Here is a 22424-nt window from a genome sequence, read left to right on the forward strand (position 1 = left end):
CGAATCATTGATATATAAATCCGAAAAGTAAAAAAGTAAAAAGATCACCTAATGCCAGATTTCAATCTAATCCTAATATTATTTCTCATAGTTTTAATTGCATCCATAAAAATATCCCGACTAATTGTAAATGTGAAAGCTTAGAATTAGTTACAGAATATGTCTATCTTGGTGTTACAGTAGATTGCTTTTTCAAATGGGACAAACATATTAAAAAAACCTGTAAAAGACTCAGATCAATTGCTGGCAGAATGTACACATTAAATTTTTTCCTATCAATTGAAACACTTAAAATAATATATATGTCAATGGCAGAATCTATTATAAGATATGGATTAACCATATGGGGAAATACTAGTATAACCAATCTGAAACAAGTCCAAGTTGTACAAAACGCAATTGTAAAATTACTAGTCGTCCCTAATATTTTTAAACAGAGACATAATACACCGTTGCTGTTTCAGAGTGCCAAAATTTTACCTGTTAAGGCTATACTATGGCAAAAAATCATAATTCAGTATATATTTACCCCGCAGCATAAAGAAAAATTAGAACATAAATACAGTACTAGATTCACGCGCAATGACGGGTTAATAGTTCCGAAATTTAATAATAAATACGGACAGAGAACGTTTGAATACAACATACCGAAGATATTTAATTTATTACCTGACACTATAAAGCAATGTAAATCTATGAATAAGGTTAAATATATGGTGAAAAATTGGCTATCGGAAAAAAAATATTTATTTTAATTATGTATGAAAAATTGTTAATTCTGTAGATATAAGATGTAAATTATAACTTTAAAAAATGTATTTGAAACTAAATTTAAGCACCTGTTGACAAGCCAATTCAATCGGCTTAGCAGGACTTGTTTGTTGATATTATGTATTAACTATTTATTCAATAAAAAAAAAAAAATAAAAAAAAAATAAAAAAATCAAACGATATACATAATCAAAGTATAATTTTGGTAAAACTCTCATTTAAGATTAATGTAAAACAAAATTAATAATGATTATTAAATTATGGCATTTTTTCTATGAGATCAAAGAGAGGGTACTCTCGACCAGATCACTTGTGACCGACCCGATCGATCATTCGTGTAAAATGATCGATCGACCCAGCCCTACTGTGAACTACATAAAATGATAGTTATTTCTTTATAAGGTAGAATTATTTTTTGTTTACATAATTTTGCAGTATACAATTTTGTGGATTATTATATTACTTCCTAATGTAAGCTGATGGTTGTTAATAGTAAAATAAAAAAATAAAATTATATTGCCATATTATCATGTCAATGAAACAAATAAGATAACTGTCTCAATTATTGTATTCGGTATACATTTACCACCATTAAATGGAGATTTCCTATGCTTAAACATAAATGTTAACATAAACATAACAAAAGTTAACTGATACATTGGTAGAAGAGTAGTTTTTTTACTGAGTAAAGCCAGAAACATCAAAACACAAGTAATTAAGAATTTCTTACGATCTTAGGCTTGAAAGGCGGCTGCACCTCGCGGCTCTCGATGCGCTCCCAGTCGATGCGGCGGAAGAAGGCGTGACCACGAACATCCTCCTCTCCCCGCGGCCCGCAGCCCAACCGCTTCATGGGGTTCTTGGTCAGCAGCTGGAACAAGACGGTTAAGTCATTATTATTTCCTTTTATGAGTACTTTCACAAATTGGTAAAGTTGCTTGACTTTTGGGACTCTTTCTAACTTTCTGCCCATAATTTTTTTTTTTAAATCCTCGCAGCAAAAGTTGAAATAAAAAGTGCATTTTACTGGAAAAGGCTATAATAATATGTATTTGAGTTATGCTCGATTTTGTACCTTCTCTTTTACCGTTTTGCATGATCTAAGATATGCGATGTCCGGTTAAAACGGTAGGTAAAAAAATAGAAATTTGATACTAATATCTGAGTGTCACTGGAAAGAGCAAAAGGAATATTAATAGACACAATCGATCCGCGATATATGAGGAACAATAGTAACCCCCTCTCCTCTTTCCTACCTACGTAAAGCAAATGCTTTAGATAGCTTTGCAGTGCTTATCCTCAGGTCAGATTGACCATAAGGTTTTAAATTATGTCAAAAATGGGTGGTTTGTGTAATGTCCCAAGATTTTATTTTAAACTAGCTGAACCCCGCCATGCATTGCTGTGGCTCAGTCTGTCTGTGCTGATAGCCAAACAATAGCGCATGTTGCTTTTACATCCAACAGATGGCGCTGTTTTTCAAAATAAGCATGTTCTTATCTGTCACAGGTGACATCAATATATTACAGGTATTTAAAAACACACGCGTATTCGAATGCAACGTTGTGTTAAAATTTCAAAGCCTTTAGTGAAGAACTTTCGGAAATTTAAGATTTTGAACAAACGAACATTCACTTTTTTATTTATATAGACAATTTTATGAATGTATTGACAAAGCCTTTTCTCAAAAAGCTCAAATTTACAGATACAGTCACATAGCACACTTTTCTAGCAAAGTGGATAAAACTCTTACAATCACCCTAGTGACCACTATACATAATAGTAATGTTGCTTGCAATGGCTTTACCTATAAAGCCCAGAACTGAAAAGCCAAATACTTTGCAACGTCTTCTCCAACTCCTTCAACTCTTGACATTCTTTAGAACAAAACAGTGGCACCGTTTGGGCACGGTGATATTAAAAAAACTTAGCTCACCCCTTTGCACACTTCCTTTGCCTCTTTGCTGAGGGTCTTGGGGTAGCTGACGTTGTGGTCAGTGATGGCAGCGAAGAGTTCCTCTTCATCCTCCCCGTCGAAGGGGGGCTGCCCCACCAGCATCTCGTACAGCAGCACCCCGTAGGCCCACCAGTCCACGGACCGGCCGTACGGTTGGTACAGGATTATCTGGAATATTGTCATTTTTATAAAAAAATACTAATTTCGGTTGTCTGTATTTCCTGTGTAACTCTGGTTCAATGATCTCAAATTTGAATTTAAGTGTCATTTTCATTCATGTCAGACAAGCGATAAAGTACTCATCTATAACAGAAAATTATTTTTGTCATTTTAAAAATTGGAACTTCATTCATCAACAAGCTTCATTTTGGGAGGTGGGTACGGGTACCGCCGCCCGGGAAATCATTAATTGGACAACCAACACCTCTACCATAGGTCACCACAAGTAGTTATTTTGGTAATTTAGAAGGGGTGCCCGGGTTCGTGGTGTGAGGTTTGTCCAGGTATTGACGGCGGATGCATCTGCCCACAAACTGCATTGCACTCTTTAACTTCTACAGTCGAACACATCACCTTGCACCGTAATGGTTTGCAGCGTATACGTCTGTCTCGACACAGGTGTACCCTAGTGAGACAGATGTCGATAAATACAAGTAAAAACCTTTATATTGATAGATAAATAAAAAATAAAAAATAAAAAATTTAAAAAAATAAAATAAAATAAAAATGGTTTGCACCGTAATGGTTGCACCGTGATGGAATCTTAGACAGTGAAGGCTTGAAAAACTCAAATATGTAAACTTGGAAAGCTGTGTCACCAATATTCAACAAGCTTTAAATTTGAAACTAGAGTAGGTAGTCGAAACTGCAAACGGACAACAATTTTTGATTCATTCAAGCACAGGGCCAGCATAAAAATATATGTCGCGACAGTTGCCGAATTTTCAATGAAAGTTATATTGACGCATACGCCAACTGGCGGGTGCGGAGTTTCTCGAAACATTCGAACTCTGCCAAATGGCCGAGCTGGCAGTGAATCTCTTAAAAAGATCCTTCACACAGTATCATCATAGATAACAAAGAAAACATTCCCTATGGTCTCCTGTGTGGAGTTAGTGTAAAAAAAAGAAAACAACCAAAATCAAAAATATACACAATGACAACAGAAATATTGAGATTTGTAACTCCATATTATTCATCTCAAGACAGTAAATTAATGCTGACATTGGTTTGTATTTTTTCTAATTATATTTATGTAATGAAACGATTTTAACAATATTTATTTATTTATGTTTGTATGTATTATGTTATATTCAGTGCTTTAACTTTCGCACAGTCGATTTGTTGAATTTTCAAGGGTACGAGAGATATGTTGGGATGAAATCAGGAAACACAGATGTTAATGTAATTTGAATATAACAATGTTATTAACTGTAGTTTCTGATTTTGCCATGGGCAATATCTCGGTGGCTGCAGTAAATAAGACAAATATAATAATGTATATCACCTCAGGAGCGATATAATCGGGAGTGCCACAGAACGTCTTGGTGGTCTTGTCCCCGTTGATCCCCTCCTTGCACATGCCAAAGTCGGCGATCTTGATGTGCCCATCCTGGTCCAGGAGCACGTTGTCCAGCTTCAGGTCTCGGTACACTATTCCGCGGGAGTGCAGGTAGAACAGACCGATAGCAATCTCGCTGGAGTAAAATCTAAAAATACAACAAAATAATTTAAACTTTAAGTTTGCTACACTTTGTCCAATAAGTGTTATCCAGGTTCCGGGGAGTTGAGATGGATTCCAAAAAGTTTCGTCTACAATAACATATCGATATCCCTATCATGGTGGGTGAAAATTACACCAAAAAAGGTACAAAAAATTGTGAACATATAGTTTTAGAGCCTGCCCAGATTAGGCGATTCCCACTTCGTTTTTCCTGCAAGTACGAAGTATGTGAGCGTCTACATGCTTTGTTTTCTTAGCGTGTTATGCACGAGTGTGGACTGCGGACCGAATTCAGTGACGGAATGTTTAGGAAAATTTCCATAGATCTAGGCAAAAAAACTTTTTAGGGAAAAAGCACAAAATTTATGGAAATTTAAAAATTTTGGTGTCATAGCCAAAATTCTCAAGGCATTCTGGGGAAATTTCGAAATTCTCTAGAATTATAAAACATACAGTTTTTTTTTCTTTTCAACAGAATCACCAGCATGGCAAAACACTTCAATCAGCTCCTCATAACTGCTCCGTTTTTCCTATTTGCTATTTTCCTATTTCCTATTCCTATTTGAATAATCAGAGGATGCCACATCCCAAACCTCCCTCTCTTCTCAACTTCATCAATGAATAAATCCTTTACCTCAGTAAAAAAATATATACTGAGGTTAAGCACCGGAGGTCCATATTCAATGAAGATTGTGCGTATAACGCCAGAGTACCTCCATTGGGGGAGTCTGGTGTGTGTTCACGATTTACACGCGAGTGGTGAATTACCGCGTACGTGCACCTAGTACTGCGCAATCGCTTGAGACAAAACGCCCAAGTCAAATCGCGCCATCTGGACATGCTCTTAAAAAATAAAATATTAATAAAATTATGCTTACACTGCAACAGGTTCTTTAAACTTTCCACATTGTTGGATTTGGAACATCAAGTCTCCGCCATTCACATACTCCATCACAAAATAGAGGCGATCCTGGAAAAAATAGAAAATGTGTAAAATCTACTAACTCTACGACAGATAGACAGTCAGTCATAGAATAAAGAACACCAAAAATGCTTTGTTCCAAATAATGCTTTGATCCAAATATTTGGCCAATCGGGCCAATGGAGGCCTCAGCATGGGTAAGCCACCCAGTGAGGCCAACATTACTAGATAACCATGAAATGTAAAATATTGTACCAAAATAAAAAAAATAAAATTCTAATACAAAACTGTGTTTCACTAAGTTTATAAAATTTAATTGGGATGGAGATCTACAATGTCAGGCGATTGTAAGTGAGACGGAGCATGTGCTAAATTGAATATAAATATGTTTCCTTTTTAACTTGCATAGAAGGCACTTCTAGTTGTTTCTTTATTCTATGGGTCGATATTATACTGATTTTTATAGAATCACTAAATATCAGTTTTTCAAACTGTCTATGGATGTCTTGGATGACATATAATTGAGCATGAGACCATTGTAAGATTATGTAGGTGCAAAAAACTGCAATGGCTGGCTAGCTTTTATCCACAAAATAGAGAAGATCACTGCCTTTATTCTATGCTTCCACCCTTCAAAGGTGTTCTAGGCCATCATTTCAAATAATGGAGAGAAGGAAGGCAAATTTATATATTACTTTTATTCAAATGGGTAAATTTCATAATTATATGGAAGATTGGAATTAGACTCAGAAGAAATGAGATGTTAGTTGATGGGAGGTAATTTTAGATGAGGCTTGTCAGAACAGAGGATATTTGTTTAGAGATGGACAACCAAAAAATATATGATCTTTCTAGCCAACAGAAAGTAAAATCTGGGGGTCAAGCATGTGAATTTTAAAAGGTAAGAGGGAACGGGAGCGATGTCCAAATCGTATTAGAATAACTGATATTTTTTTTTTTTAAATGGGGGAATTGTTGAAATCAAGGTTTTGATGGGATAGCTCTTTGTATTGAGACATAGAAGGCTACCTTGGATTATTTTTTTATTTTTTATTTTTTTTTATTTAATATCAAAATAATATACAAAAATCAAAAAGTCCCAATAAACTACTTTAAAGTAGTTTGTCATTGGGTGCTTTTAACTTAAACAGATTATATCAAATGTATACATTCATATCATGAGAGGTGTAATACAATAAAAATAAAAACAAAAAACAATTAAAGCGTATGCAGTTAGAAATAGTTTGTATTAGAGTCTAGTACAAACTATTTCTTTCAGCTAGCCAATTTTTCAACAAAAAATTTCTTTTTATATTTGTACATTTTTTGATTTCTGCAGGTAACATATTTAAACAATTTGGTATCATGTAGTCTAGCGTTCTTTTTCCATATTTGTTTACATGCTTTGGTACGATTAGTCCTTCATTTAATGTAAATCGAGTATTGTAAGTGTGTTCCAGTCTATTTATGTACATAGGGCTATTTATGTGCTGAAAAATTATTTTATACCACATAATTGCTCTTACCGAGAGGATTTTCAGATTTTGATAAAGGTGTGGAACATTATGCCTTTGTTCATATAAACTTTTATGAGCTAATAATTTAACAAGAGAATTTTGAACTGCTTGAACATGATTTATATTTGTTTTAGAGGAAAATCCCCAAGCTGTAATTCCATACCTTATGATAGATTCAGCTAGTGATAAATAAATTATTCGAAGTGTGCATATTGGAACATAAAATTTTAATTTATATAATCTACTAATAATAGATCTCAGTCGTTCACAGACTTTATTTATCTGTAAATCCCATTTGAAAAAACAATCAATAATAACACCTAAATAAACATATTTTTTAACCAGTTCAATATTTTCACATGTACACAACGCAGGGATACCAACATGTAGGCAATCTGAATTGTGTGTTTTAATTTCGGGTATAATAGTATTTACCTTGGCATTGGGTGATCTAATGTGTATCAATTTAGTTTTTTTTGCATTTATGATTAGGCCAGAGTCGTGAGACCATTTTAAAAGTTCAATGTAATCTTTTTGTAAAAGTTCAATACATAATTGCAAATCACTGCAAGAAAACACCAATGCAGTATCATCCGCGTACACAAAGTGTTTTACATGTTTAAAAATAAATTTAATAAAAGATACATAAATTATATATAAAATAGGACCTAATATGGAACCTTGAGGAACACCTGCTAAGATTTTTCTTTTTTTACTTAATGTGTTCAAAAGCTTTATTTGCATGCACCTGTTGTTCAAATAATTTTCAAATAGTTTTAGAAGTTTCCCTCTTATTCCTATGATTTCTAGTATTTTCAACAATTTTTTATGGTTAATAGTGTCAAATGCCTTGGAATAATCTATAAATAAGACTAATACATGATGTTTATTATTTAAATTATTATTTATCAAGCTGGCAAACTTTTGAAGTAGCACTTCAGTGCCCTTTTTTTTTGGAATCCATATTGGTTAGTATCAATAATAGAAAAATCTTCCAAATATTTTATTAATTTAATTTGAATGTATTTTTCAAGAATTTTTTCGAGTGATGGCAAAATACTGATTGGTCTATAATTACCCAAAATGGTGTGATCACCTCCTTTATAAATGGGTCTGATAATACTACATTTTAAATCATCTGGAATTTTTGCTTCAAATAAGATTCTGTTTACAAAATGGGTTATAATTGGACCTAATGTTAATATATGTTTTTTAATATCGCTCATTCTGATATTATCGATTCCAGGAGAAGAGCTTTTAAGTTGCTTCACAATGTTTTCTATATCAGCAATTTTAGCCCTAGGTAGGTACATGCTTTGAGGCATCTCCTCTGGTTCAAACCCAGTTGTCCTGTGATTACATTTATGTAACATATTGCAAACATTGTCAGAGAAATAATCAACAAAGTCATTTGTTACGCTTTCTTCGGTCCGATCTTTCATCAAATATTTGGATGCAACTTGGTCACAATCATTTTTACATTTCTTTCCTAAAATTTGATTACATTCGTCCCATGTTTTTTTTGAGTCTTGAAATATATTTTTGAATTTATCATTATAGTATGAGGTTTTTAATTTTATTAACAATTTATTTAAAATATTTCGAAAACACTTATATTCTTTTTCATAGTATTTGTTCGTTGGAGCATTTCTCCAACGTTTGTATAAAAAATCTCTTTTTTTAATTTTATAAAGTGCATCAGTAGATATCCATTCATTTATGGCATGCGGTCGGTTTTTTGATTTTTTGCTTATTTCAATTGTGGTTTTTTTATACAAGTCATCAAAATAATTTTTAATTTTCAAATAAATAACAGAACATTCGGTTTCCTTTAGAAGCGATTTCCAATCATAATTACAAATATGTTTATCAACCAGTTTTTGCGAAAGAATTTTAACTTTATTATAATCATTTGAGTTTAAATTATCTACCGAGTTATAGCGTATACTTATAGCTGTTGTGTTGTGATCGGCAATGTTATAGTCACATACACATGCGAAGATTGTACTGGTTAATCCAGCGGGCAGTTTACCGCTTATTCGCACGTAGAAATGATCGATACATGAACTATTTATTTTCTGTTTAACAATTACTTCCCTAGTGACGCCATCTATACATTTTTTCAAATAGTTATTTGTAAGAATATTTTCATAATTTATTATGATAGGATCATTTTTGTTTAATAAATTAAAATTTATGTCAAATTTATTGACTAGCAATGTGCCAATCCTCTGCCAAACATTGCGAGATTTGTCTTAGAGGATGGAAAAAATGTCAGATAGATAATGTTGGATCGTCCTTGTTTTGACAAGGAATCCGCAATATCGTTACCCACAATGCCAACATGTCCAGGAATCCAAATTATAGTTGCGGTTTTTCCAGAGCTTTGAATGGGGGCTATTATGACTTGAATGAAGAATTTAACTTTTATTTTTATCAACCATAAATCATGATGACCAAATGGGTGCCCTATGGGAGAGTGGAGGTGCAGAGAGAGACCGAGAATGAGGTGGATACACTGTGTGGAATAGGATTGGAGCAGGATAGAATGGACTGAAAACTGTAGGGATTTTGGATCGCAGTCAGTGGAGAGCATTTGTGGAGGAGGTTAAATGCCACCCTGGAATTAATAATGCTGATGAAGTCCATGTTCAGGATCTTGATGGTATCATATAATATAATATAGTATAGGTACCATAGTCTGGAAGCAGGAGTGCAGCTGCACCAGGAAGGGGGGTTTGCTGGACAGCGCCAGTACCCGCTTCTCCACCATGGTGCACTCCACGTCGTCATCCTGGATGATGATGTCCTTCTTCAGGATCTTGATGGCGTACAGCTCGTCCGTGCCTTTCCTCTCTGCCAACATCACCTGGAGAGAAGCACTTGTTTAGAAATGTATAATTGACAACTGGATTGATAAGATAGCAACTGGATGAAGTCACAACTGTATGAAGTCATAACTAGATTAAGTAATAAAATGAAGTTGCAACTGGATGAAATTACAACTAGATGAAGTAACAACAGGATGAAGCCACAAGATGAAGTCACAACTGGATGAAGTCACAACTGGGTGAAATCTTTACTTTCCTCTTTTCCCACCTTCAAAATTGGACATCAAGCTATTAACACATTTAAAAGGCGAACTTTGAATAGCTCACAATTTTGAATGGTTTTAATTACCTTTCCGAAGGAACCCTTGCCCAGCACCATGAGGAAGTTGAAATCCGATGCCCTTATGATGTCCTTGTTAGCCATGTTGTGCGGCACGTCCTTGTCGGCGCCGATAGCCGCTTTCTTGCTGATGGACGTCTTGCGCATCTGCGTCTTCAGCTGTGCCAGATCGGCCCCCTCCTCGGGCACCGGCACGTTGTAGAAGTCGCCCTCCTCCTGCGTCAGCAGCTTGAACCACCCATCGGCAGGCGCCTGGAAGACAGAACATCGCAAGTTTTAAAGAGAAGGTGTAAAAAAGGTAAGTGGGACAAGATTAACAGGCACATTTTTTTATTTTAAAAACTATCGTTGATATATTTTAGATACCAATGAGAAACAACTATTTCTGTAACTGGAAATGGAAAATAATGCATTTTAATAGGTATTTCGTTAAACAAGTTAATTTGACATCTTTTCTGCCACTTCAATAATATAACAATATTAAAATAGTTATTTTTTGTTTAGTTTTTTTTTATCTTATTTAAAAAAACTTACTTTTTAAAACTTTCACATCAAAAACTAATTTAAGATTTTAACTTAAATGAAATAACTTTTAAAATGCATTATTTTCAATATATAGATTACTGAAATATGTAGTTGTTTCTAACAGATTAAACTGTCGATTTCCCGAAAATGAATAAATAAAAAAATAAAAAAATATGATTGGAGATTTTCACGGCCAAAAGTATTATTGTGATTTATATTAATATTTTGGGTTATTATGCCGTAATGTGGTTCCTCCTTCTTTACAGTGTTCATTATCAGGGCAGGTGTGTAGATTGTGGTGAAGTGTGTGTTTATCTAAGTAGAAGTGATACTGGTTTACGAGCATCAATCATCTTAGGGCCGGTATTTCAGCATAATAATTAGTTGATTAATTAATGTGGTTTTCCACGTTTAGTTTTGGTGTAGCCATCAAGTACCGAATAATAAGAACTATTAAGCCCCATCGTCACTATTAATATTAATGCTACCACTTCTTCAACACAGTATCATATCTACACACACTTCACCAATCTACATATCTGCCCTGATGACGAACTGTAACTCTGTTCGAAACATAATAACCCAAAAATAAATCACTCTCTATAATAAATCGATCTCTAATCATATCATTTTTGAAATTAAGATGAAGATGTAATAATGTCATTACCTTGATGATTTCTGAAATCCCAAAGGACAGGGATCCCATGAAGTCATTACGCGAGGTACGATCCCAGTCCCATATCTCGATCAGCAAGCGCCTGTCCTTGTCTTCTGGCTTCAGCTCGCTAGCAAAATTATAAACGAATTAATACAATCATTGATATCAGCTGCAATCAAATACATTATTATGGTTTGGTTATTATCCAAAAATTAAATTTACTTTTTTAACAATCAGCCAACTTCTGTTATATAAGTTCTGATAGGTATGCTATCCTTGTTCTACCGGTATTACAATGAAAGATGCTACGAGGAACTAGCGTCATTGATCCCTTCGGCACCGGTCGTAGTCGGGAAAAACGCTAAACGTTCGCCTTGGTTGTCATTTGTCACATGAGAACGGCTCGCTTCTAAGGCTCTTTGATATTGAATTCAACAGCTTGGCTGTGGAACGATTTGCCGGCCTCTGTTTCCTCCCTCCTACAATATGAGTCTTTTCAACACAGCATCCCCAAAGATGACATAGGCCCTGAGGAAAGTAATTTTCCTCCTGTGTGGAGTAAATGTTAAACGTTTCTCGTATACTTTACAATGGATAGGAAATATTTTTGTTATATATTATCTATTCACAGCTTGTGTTAATTATCCTTTAAGTAAGTATTATTGAAGTTTTTCGGGGAGTAATCTGCAGGGAGAAGATTTCATTGAACCAAAAAATAATGTATTAAAATTGCTTGTACTGAGAACTTTACGTCTTGTACATATCAGTTTTGGTCCGCAGCCAAAGATTTGTGATACTACCCTTTGAAATGAGGTTCACATCTTATATTAAACATGAATATTTTGATATTAAGAATAGCGTTAATAATTTCATAGGTTATTTAACATTACTAAAAAAACACACTTTTATATGTGTGTTTTATATATATTTATATTTTATTTATTCGTGTTTTGGCTTGAATTTATCCAATATAGTTTTAATGGTTCCATGATAACTCAACACAGTGACAATTCAACACACTTTTAAAAAGTGATATAAATTCATTAGAAACGATGATTTTTTTTTAACCTAACCTAACCTAACCTACATAACCCAGTTAATAAAGTTTTTGTTTCATCACTTTCCATGACTTTATATAATTTTTTAAAGATGTGATGAATTATCATTGTGATGATTTATCCGGTCACCAGTTTTAATATATGTATATTTTTTATGTTAACCCCACACAGGAAACCCTAAAGAAAATAATTTTCCTCTATGTCATCTTTTGGGATGCTGTGTGGAGGATTTTTTTTAAAGGAAAGGAAGAGGGGAAGATCTGGGAAGACAAAAGGTATTGTGGGTAGGAATCTAGGGATCAATGTATCCAGGAGTGACGGATATATAAATATATCCCTCCCACTGCGGCGCAAGGCGATGAGTCGAGAGACCAGTTGAAGAGGTCAAAGGGTCTCCCCAAACCAGTCTCTCCCGATCTGGCACGCCACGCAGCTGCTGATTAATATATTCCAACTTGGAGTTGAAGAATATTGTATTAGGAGCATTAGAAGTTTAGCAATTTCCGACATCTGTACACATATAAATGAAATCGAATCTCTGCTAGACAAATATTTGGAACAGAAAACAACCGAAATACGTAATTTGTTTCATGAATGTTCGAATTCGTAATTGTCTACGAAGTTTTCTGGCTTCATTTCAGTCATCCGAAATAAAAATAAAATAATATTACGCAAGGAAAGAATGTGTAACTCCCGTAGGTGTAATTCCGTAATGGTGTTTGAAAGATAATTTGAAGAGTGTTTGCAAAGAAGAAAGAGGTGGGATTGGGCGCGAATTTGAGTAATCTGAATTTATGTTGCCTGTTGTATGCTGATGTTGCGGTTCTCATTGCTAATGATATGGAAGATCTACAGTCTCTCGTGTCTAGGATGAACGAAGTATGTAAGAAGAATGAGTTAATAATGAATGTAAGTAAGTTTGAAAGAGAGAGAGTACGAAAAAAGTGTGCAATAGAGTTGTGAATGATGAATTCTTGGAGCTACTAGATGAGTTTGTGTATTTGGGAAGTATGTTTACGAGAGATGGGAAGGGCTGAGATATTGAAATATTGAAAGAAAAGTAAATGCAGGTAGCGCCAACAAAATATCTAAACAAGCGAAGCTAGCAGTCCACAATGAAGTGTTGGTACCTACCCTGATGTATGGCAGTGAGGAATGGAACTGGCAGAAGAAGTATGAAAGTTGACTGAATGATGCAGAAATGAGATTCCTGGGTCGTGTATGTGATCGCGTGAGTAATATAGAGATTCGCAAAGAATGCAAGGCTGATGTAAGGGTAACGAGAAAGATTATGACAGGGACGCTTAGATATCGTTCTAAAATTTCGTTCTAAAATTTTGTTTAAATGCAACAATATCAGGACTGAGTATTCCAAACACTCGCTTGTACCTAGGTTGCATGAAGTTAGTACCTAATAGATACGCAGATGTGGCAGATCTATTTAACTGCACGCAAGGTAGGTACAAGAGGGCTATGCTATCAAATCTTTTCAATCAATATTAATTTAATCTAATTCTACCTTATTTGCACTATAGAAACTTATGTACTTGTATCTCTTGTTTACTTACTTACTTACTCTCTAATGTCATTTCACAATCAAATGCCACATATATTTGTAATTCTTTTTTTAAAATATTTCTACGATTTTAACTGTGACATGTTCACATTGTTTATGGTATATTTATACCGTTGATATTAAATAAATAAATAGTTTCAGCATGCAGAGCGAATGAAAAAATGAATAAAATCAGTACATATGACACGGTCAAATGTACTAAATACTTGAGTCAGGCAATGTCAAGCGTCAGAATAACAGAATGTATGTAATGAATGTGAATGAAGCAAGGAGTGTGTGCTAAGTTCGATTTGTTTGCGGTCAGTCTTCTCTGCCTACCACTGCGGGGAAACGGTGTGATGGTTAGTTAGTTAGTTAGTAATTCCATTCGTGTATAATTCAGCACATAGAAAAATGAGCATTGCATTCCGGTTAAAAACGGGATTACAAGCCGTTTCCTGATAAACTCATAACAAATTCCTAATATGTCGGAACACGTGTCCATGCACATGCACTAAATTTGCCTTGATAATATATAATGACAAAATGCGAATATTTTAGGATTTTCATGAACACTTGTTGTGACATCGATATTCGTCATTTATTAAAATTTTATCAAGAAACCTATTAATTCATTCGTTAATGCCTGCAATCCCGTTTTAACCGGATTACGAATAATTTGAAGAGATTCTTAATAAATTAGCAATACTCATTTTTCTGCATGTGGCAGTGCACGCCTGTGTAATTTCGTCATGTAACCTTTATGTATATGTAAATATGTACTTACAAAACGAGCTTCTCGTTCCACACGGGGTTAAGCGAACTGCGGATGGTTTTGGTTTTCTTCTTGACGTTATCGGAGTCAGGGATGAGTTTCAACTTGACGTAGGGGTCGGACAGTCCGTTGGGGTCCATCGGGATCAAGTTGCGCCCCTGTCGGACTGCAAACAACACAACACAACATCATTATAATGACGACTGTACTGGAACTGGACACTTGGACACTCAAGCCAGCTTCCTCTTGAGAGTAACTTGGGTAAGGATTTGCAAATGAAACACAGGTCACAGATTTCACGAAAGTCGTCGGACAACTGACTACTGGATTGGTTGGGCGAGTTGAGCAAGTCGAATCCTTATTTATTGGGCTAAACATGCACGTACAGTGTTAATCATTAAAAAAGAATGCATGGAAGCCTGGAGGGAAAAAGACATTCATTTTTAAATCAGCCCTTAAATTACTAAAGTCCCACGGTTATGTCATGCGAATAATTCAACCTTATAAAAGCTACATGACCGTGATAAGAACCTTACCAAAGAAGCGTCATCGTAAAAATATAAATGAGAACAGAAAAACAATTCCTCAATTACAACATTTGAGGAATATAAAGATCCCTTCTGGTGATAAAACGATCCACAACTTAATAAAGCTTTTTTAAAACTCCGTGTAACTATTATGAGTAGAAACTCACTAAGCGAACTGGTGACTACTAAGACAATGCCATCTCAGGAGACCCATGCAGTAGTTGGGAGTGGAAAACACCAAAGATACAGGAAAAGTGTAGAGGATGAATAGATTCCGATTTACCTATGGTGCCAAATATCCTGCCCTGTTGGGAACAAGGTTCAGATATCTGGGAAGACACATTGTGGAACCAGGGTAACGATTCTTCCACCAGGCCGCTCGCAATCGCCGTCGAAAGTACATACATTGGTCGACATTCTTATTCTTGAGTGTCGCCGAAGGTACATAATTACATAGTAGTCCAGTCAAGTTAAACATGAAAAGGGGGTTGTGCTTGCAAAAGGTCCAGTCATTCTGAATTTTTTATATGTTGTTAGGACCTAAACCAGTATTAAAAAAAAATTTTGCAACTTCGAAAGTGCTGTGCGAGCGGCGGTGGACCTAAAAAACCAGGAAATTTTCGGATTTTTTTCAGTTTTTGCTCAATATCTCAGTAAAGGAAGGGTCTGACCGGTGTAGTCACTATGCACACTTTTAAAGTAGACTAAATTTGCTATAATTTGAGACCAAAACAAGCTATATAAAGCCATTGGTTTTCAAGATACAGTTCTTCAAAAATAGGCAATTTTTTCCAAAAAGTGAAATTTTTTCGAAACGGTCACTTATTTTGTAAAATAACTTCTAAAATACGCATCCCACGTCAAATATTGTGGTAAATAAAGTTGTTGTAAATTTAATTAGCTTTCATTTAAAACTAGATTAATATCTGTAGACTTAACGGTTCTCTCAAAAATGGCAGATAACTAAAAACAGTCATAAGTGGATTTTGGGTGAAATGCAAATAAACTGTTCTCACGTCTTTTTATGGTTTTATTTATCAAACAGTTAACAGATTTTTGATGAAAAAAAGAAAAGATATTAAATCTAACGGGAATTACGTCATCTTCAAACATTGTTTATATACCTACATACCAAAATGCTTGTACAAACATCATGGTACCTACTATAAGGACAAATTACATGTACACAAAAAATAAAACTAATATAAATCATGTAGGTATTGTGTCTTGGTTGCCAAATCATGTCTTTCTTTTTATCTTACTTGGGAGAGGCGCCCAGTCTGTAGTCGGGTCATCTTCATCGTCCGAGCATTTCAGCTCCACATCCGGGACGTTAATGCAAAATTTGCCACCGCATGACTGACAGAGGACTGAGCAGTGGAGCCCAGCCTTTCTACACGAGCAGCTCCCAGAGCATCTTTTATTGCATTTACACGAAATTTTTCGCAAAAGGGCAGGAGGTGCGGGATCCATCGTGGTGGGGATGGGGGTGAGTCCTTGAGAAGACAGCTTCCACCCCCATTCAGTGGGATTCAAGTTGACTCCCCGCCACTTCTGCACTTGGAGGTAGCACCTTGCTGCATGGTGGCCTGCAGCATCTTCCGTCGGTGGCAAACGGGCGAGGTTTATGTTTGTTGAAGTGACAAACGTCTTATACCTCAGAAAATCCAAAGTATCCCTCGCGATGTCACCCCCATATAGAGCCACGAAGCACTTGATGCCTGCTTCACTCACGGCTTGTGGGGTAGAGTCTGGCCGAAGGAAGACCTCCACTTGCTCAGCAAGTGGTTCGCTCTTGCTCAGAAGTGTGCTGATTTTGGTCTTTCCTTGGCCAAACGGTGCTGAGGTGGTATCACACCCGGCAAACGCGTGGGTAAATAGTACCGTTCCTGGTAATTGTCGGGAGTCCTGGTTGTTGTAGGAGGTCGTAGAGTAGTAACAGCAACCAGCTTCACCCTTCGTGCTCTTCTGAAGATAGACGTTTGTCTCTTCAGCGCCTAAACCATTGAGAAGAACGAGCAGGTCGACATCTTCTCCCACTATGACGACCCGATCGGCATCTGCTCTTTTTGATAACGCCATCATGACGATCTCTCGATCAGCATATTCTTCGGCAACAGCCACTTCTACTCCCTCCTTCTGAAAGGCGTCACAGAGAAGAGTTATAAGGCGTCTCTTATTGTTTTCATTGCTCAAAACATGCTCTTGAGCAATTTGAATTACTGTGGATTCATCGAAAGTCAATTCGTAGCTGGAATGAGCTGCGTAGCGCCGGAGTCGTTCGGCTGTTTTGGTGTTTTTTTTGGTAGCATCTTCGGGGTAGCCGTCAAAAACGATGGAGACGTTCTTCCCAAAGTGGTTTCGGACGTAGGTGGTATAACGCGCCAAAAGTGCTCGAACCGTGCTTTTCCGCTGCCACACGACCTTGTGCAAGAGGTAGCCAACATCCAAAGTGACGTGAGTGCTGGCATCTATCGGCGTGTGGCTGGAAAGAGGAGTGAAGGCAGAGTACAGAGTAGATTTTGTGCCCTTGCGCATCCCTTGTTCATTGAACAGAGACATCGGGAACGGGGCCAACTCATATTTGAAGTCATCCTGTAAATCCTGTTCAGATTTCTTTGCAATACACACTCGCTGAAAAATTGTGAGCGGATCCACAGCCACTCTTCTGTTTTTGTCCGGCAGTTTAACGGTTGAGGTGATCGATGCCAGCGTGGTAACTTTATTTTTCCGTTATATTACTACCTTGTTGTACATTTTCCCCTCAATTTTCATTACTCTTTCCGATCCAACTCTCTGGGCTGTGTGGCAATTAATTTCAGGACCTGCCAGTAAACCACTACTGATAGAAATTAAACTGTCAGTTTTGGGAAATGGAGGGTGGAGAGCAAACCAGTTTTTTAGTTTTTCCACATCACTATTATCTCGGATGATTCGAGAAGGTCTCATGTCTACATGCTGCTCTCCAGTATGACATGATAAGCTGCAAAAACTTTCCAGTTCTTCACAAATGTTCAACATAAACACCATTCCTGTTGTCCACCTTGCCAGAACACTTTCGGAGATTCCTCTTCCTTGGGTCAACCCACCGTAGGTTTTCATGGATCGCATCAGCTTCTGCTCAATTGTTAGGTCTGACCACAACCCAGACCAAAACTTGTCAGACCGGCAAATGGTGAAGGATCCTTTTGTGAACATGTCGTATTCACTTTTATCCATCCGATCTTATAGAGCCATCATATCCTGAAGATAGAGGTGCGCGCTCTTAGCATACAAAAAATGTCAAGCTGCGTGGAAAAAAGGGAGCATCTTGTGGACAGTGTACAAATGAAGGTTCCAATCACCAGCACACTCTGCCTGGATGAATAGTTTTATCAAAGTGGTCATACGAAAGTATTGGACCCACAACTGTGATGTTAGACCATTCGCTTTAATTTTCTCCAAGGCACTTTTAAATTTTGCCTTTAGTATTTGGTAGGTATCAATTTCTTCTGCTGATATAGTGAGAGACTTTTCAGTGTTTCGCAGCAATTTTTCAGTCTCGTCTCGCTCCTCAGGAGTTATGTCAACCTCATAAAAACAATGCTGGCCAGTGTGAGGTTTGCCAAAATGTGGGCTCGAACAGCTCGTGAATATGCGTGCCCATTCATATGGGTAACCATGGGTATAGGTACTAATGGGTACTTGAAATTTGAAAAAGTCGTAATTATATTATAACCCTAGGATAAACTCACGAAGATTAATGGATTTACTTCACATCACAATAAAACCATAAAAAGACGCGAGAACAGTTTATTTGCATTTCACCGAAAACTCACTTATGACTGTTTTTGGTTATCTGCCATTTTTGAGAGAACCGTTTAGTCTACAGATATCAATCTAGTCTCAAATAAAAGCTTATTAAATTTAAAACAACTTTATTTCGTACAATATTTGACGTGAGGTGCGTATTTTAGAAATTATTTTACAAAATAAGTGACCATTTCGAAAAAATTTCACTTTTTGGAAAAAATTGCCTATTTTTGAAGAACTGTATCTTGAAAACCAATGGCTTTATATAGTTTGTTTTGGTCTCAAATTATAGCAAATTCAGTCTACTTTAAAAATGTGTATACCGACTACACCGGTCAGACCCTTCCTTTACTGAGATATTGAGCAAAAACTGAAAAAAATCCGAAAATTTCCTGGTTTTTTAGGTCCACCGCCGCTCGCACAGCACTTTCGAAGTTGCAAAATTTTTTTTTTAATACTGGTTTAGGTTCTAACAACATATAAAAAATTCAGAATGACTGGACCTTTTGCAAGCACGGATGTATATCTTGACTGGACTAATAGGTCAAACGTCAAAATTCATTTCACTCGAACAACGAGTGGGTCGAACCACTCGTTGTTCGAGTAGAATGACTTCGTCGAGAATCAAGGCCATATATCCAATGTCAACCCTGGTGAATTTTATCAAAGGGGCCGGGTTACTGAGGTAAAATATCATTTGATTCAAGCCGTCTCCGTGTTATAATGACAAAATCCGAGGTTAAATACATAACTCCATCATAACTATGTAATAGTGGATGATGGGTACGCTGTTATTTTTACAAAGCAAATAAAATTTACCCAAAATGGTAAGGATCTAAAATCTTTCTGAGAGGCTACAAAAAGCTACACAATATTTTTGTAACTAATGGACCGAGATATATTGGGAAAGCTCTGTTTTTGTTGTAATTTAGATCAACGAGGATATAAAACGTTGATAACCGAGCCGGTCCCAAAACTGATGTATTAGGATAATACGTAATGTTATGTTTGAATAAAAATATATCTGTGCCATAAAAAGTTTTTAATGTCATGCTTAACGATGCGATAAATCCCCGAAATTTAGAAATTAATACGGAGGTTGGTATTGCTTTTGTATATTACTTGTCAAATGGTTTTTCAAGTTGATTTTCACGAAAAATAAACCAATGGTAAGAATACTTAACGTTATGCAATGAAATTCAGGTGACCGCCACCTTAATAAGAAAAATTACCCAAGTCCACCTTGGCAACTTTATAGGAGAAATATTAAAGTGATGATTTTTTAAACTTGTTTGAATTTTTAAATTTTGAGACACACTTGAGATAAAAAGTAATTTTAAAGTGTTAAAAAATTATGAAAATGAAGCTACGCAACCCTAGCATAAAGGTTTTTCAAACGACCAACATTTTTTTAAATTGCTTATTTAAAAAAAAATATATATATATTTATTTTGGTGTTTTTAAATTTTTCTATCGTTTCCCTTACTTGGTAGGTACTTGAAAGATTTTTTGCTAACTTATAATAATTATCATACAGATATGAGGTTTTTATAGTAATATATGCATTTTGAAATATGTTAAATGTGGCATTCAAATCTCAATTTGTGAAAAAATGGACTTAAGTAAATTAATAATTAAGATGACGTTAGCACTTTCTTTGTAAGAATTTTCTTATATACTATTTAAAAAAGTATGCAACTTTTGGCACCCAACTACATAAGACATATCTACTCTCAGGATTGAAATTGGCTTGTGAAATTGTTTATATTAAGAAACAAAGTTTTCTCCAAAGTCCAGTAAGGACGCTAGAAAATCACAAATTATGTATCTTTACCATGAAGGAGATTAGAACGTTATCCAATTGAACACACTTAATGATATCAATTATTAATGTTTTCAATGGACCCCGTTTATACTATATACCATCTAATTTAAAGCGTTTGGGAATAGATTCTAACGAGATAAGAGCGGTTATTGGGGTTAAAACGGGCCTGATATGGGCTGTTCAATGTGGTCAAATCTCGGTCGGTTTGACGAAATAGGCTATCGAGGGAATGATGACAGGTTACAGAATGGACTGAGACAAAACAGAAGCGACAAAGCAGGGTTTTCAAAATACCACACTTCAAAAAGTAACAAAATTGCACAGTTTTGACTATTTCTGTGGCTGCCAATCGTAAACTCAATCTATAACCAGTGGTGGTAGATTTGAAACTTACGTGGAAGCATTTATTTTAAATAAAATTATATTCAAGATGTCTGAGGGTAAACTGCACTAAGTTCGAGAGGTGATTCTACATGTTAGTACAAGTAAAAAAGTTGAATTTTTATGGAGAAAGAAATATTCGTTTACGATAAAATATTGATGTTTGTATAAAAATGAAATTTTGAAATAGTTATTCATCTTTTTATTTCTACCATCATGTGGAATCACCTCCCGAAGTTAATGCACTTTACCCCCGGATACCTTGTATAATAAACTGGTGAGGAACCATTTAGAATCTAAATCTTGATTAAAATGGCTAAATCTATGTTCAATGACAGAACTGACTAGTTAGGTCATAGTACAATAAAGAAAGAAGAATGAACAAAACAATTATAAGATTATATAAAAGTAAAGACAAAAGAAAAAATAATCCTCATACATCAGTACAAAGTAAATGAAATAGAAACAAAAACAAAAAAAACCCTGTCATGCAGTGAACTCGTTAAAACATGTAATGTTCAATTAGTACAGCTTCATACAGCAATTATACTAAAACATCAGCTAACATAGCATAAGAATTACCAATGGTTTGTAATCTATTTGTAACGGAATTGCAGCCAAAAACCGTAGTATAATGAAAGTGAATCTACATTAATATATCGGGGCAATGCAACTAATAATTTATAATTTTATATAAAAATATATATTTTGTCGCTGATTTTTTTTATCATGAAACTGTTTTGTCGCCAGCTGTTTTGTCGAAGCTCTTTTGCTAGGAGTGTGCTAAGCTTATTACCTAGTGCGCCCGTTTGCTTTTGTGAGAGCTGCCGCAGATTTCATTATCGGGACTTATGAGTTCCATGATGCAGTTAGCCCTGCGGCCTCTGCCACGCGCCCTGACCCCTGCCACGCGCCCCGTGGCGTCAGATCGTGATGTGATTGACGTCAGCTTCACACATAAGTCCCGACCCGCAGGGCGTATTTCGATGAAATACGAACATAGTCAGGGGAGGATTTATCGCGTTACGAAACCGCTTTTCGGAAATGGAGGTGTTTAGAAGTACTTACGGGGAAAAATATGTGCGACCGCTCATTTTTTTGGGAATGTATTTTCATTTAAAACAAAGCAAATGTCTTCTAAATTCTATTCAGGGTGTCTGGGGGTAAAGTGCGATAACTTCCGGAGGTTATTCTACATGATTTCAGAAGTATAAAATCTTCAAAAAAACTTTTTTCAAAATTCTAACTTTTTAAGGTAGTTTTTAGG

At 35.7% G+C, this 22424-nt stretch overlaps 1 protein-coding gene across 2 annotated transcripts in view; it reads right to left on the reverse strand.

Annotated features, from left to right (window-relative positions):
* LOC149420215 (protein kinase C, brain isozyme-like) overlaps nt 1–22424 on the reverse strand; it is a 610992-nt gene that overhangs the window by 7054 nt on the left and 581514 nt on the right. For both annotated transcript variants that reach the window (XM_089636531.1, XM_089636532.1), the window contains exons 6-13: nt 14645–14798; nt 11254–11371; nt 10071–10313; nt 9586–9759; nt 5330–5421; nt 4236–4437; nt 2708–2896; nt 1502–1642 (exon numbers count right to left, since the gene is read on the reverse strand). In XM_089636531.1, the coding sequence (XP_089492657.1) occupies nt 1502–1642; nt 2708–2896; nt 4236–4437; nt 5330–5421; nt 9586–9759; nt 10071–10313; nt 11254–11371; nt 14645–14798 (1313 nt within the window). The remainder of the gene's footprint in view (nt 1–1501; nt 1643–2707; nt 2897–4235; nt 4438–5329; nt 5422–9585; nt 9760–10070; nt 10314–11253; nt 11372–14644; nt 14799–22424) is intronic.

The sequence above is a fragment of the Hesperophylax consimilis genome, chromosome 10 (genome assembly GCF_061612785.1).
Source record: "Hesperophylax consimilis isolate HC1 chromosome 10, BYU_Hcon_1.0, whole genome shotgun sequence".
Classification (NCBI taxonomy): domain Eukaryota; kingdom Metazoa; phylum Arthropoda; class Insecta; order Trichoptera; family Limnephilidae; genus Hesperophylax; species Hesperophylax consimilis.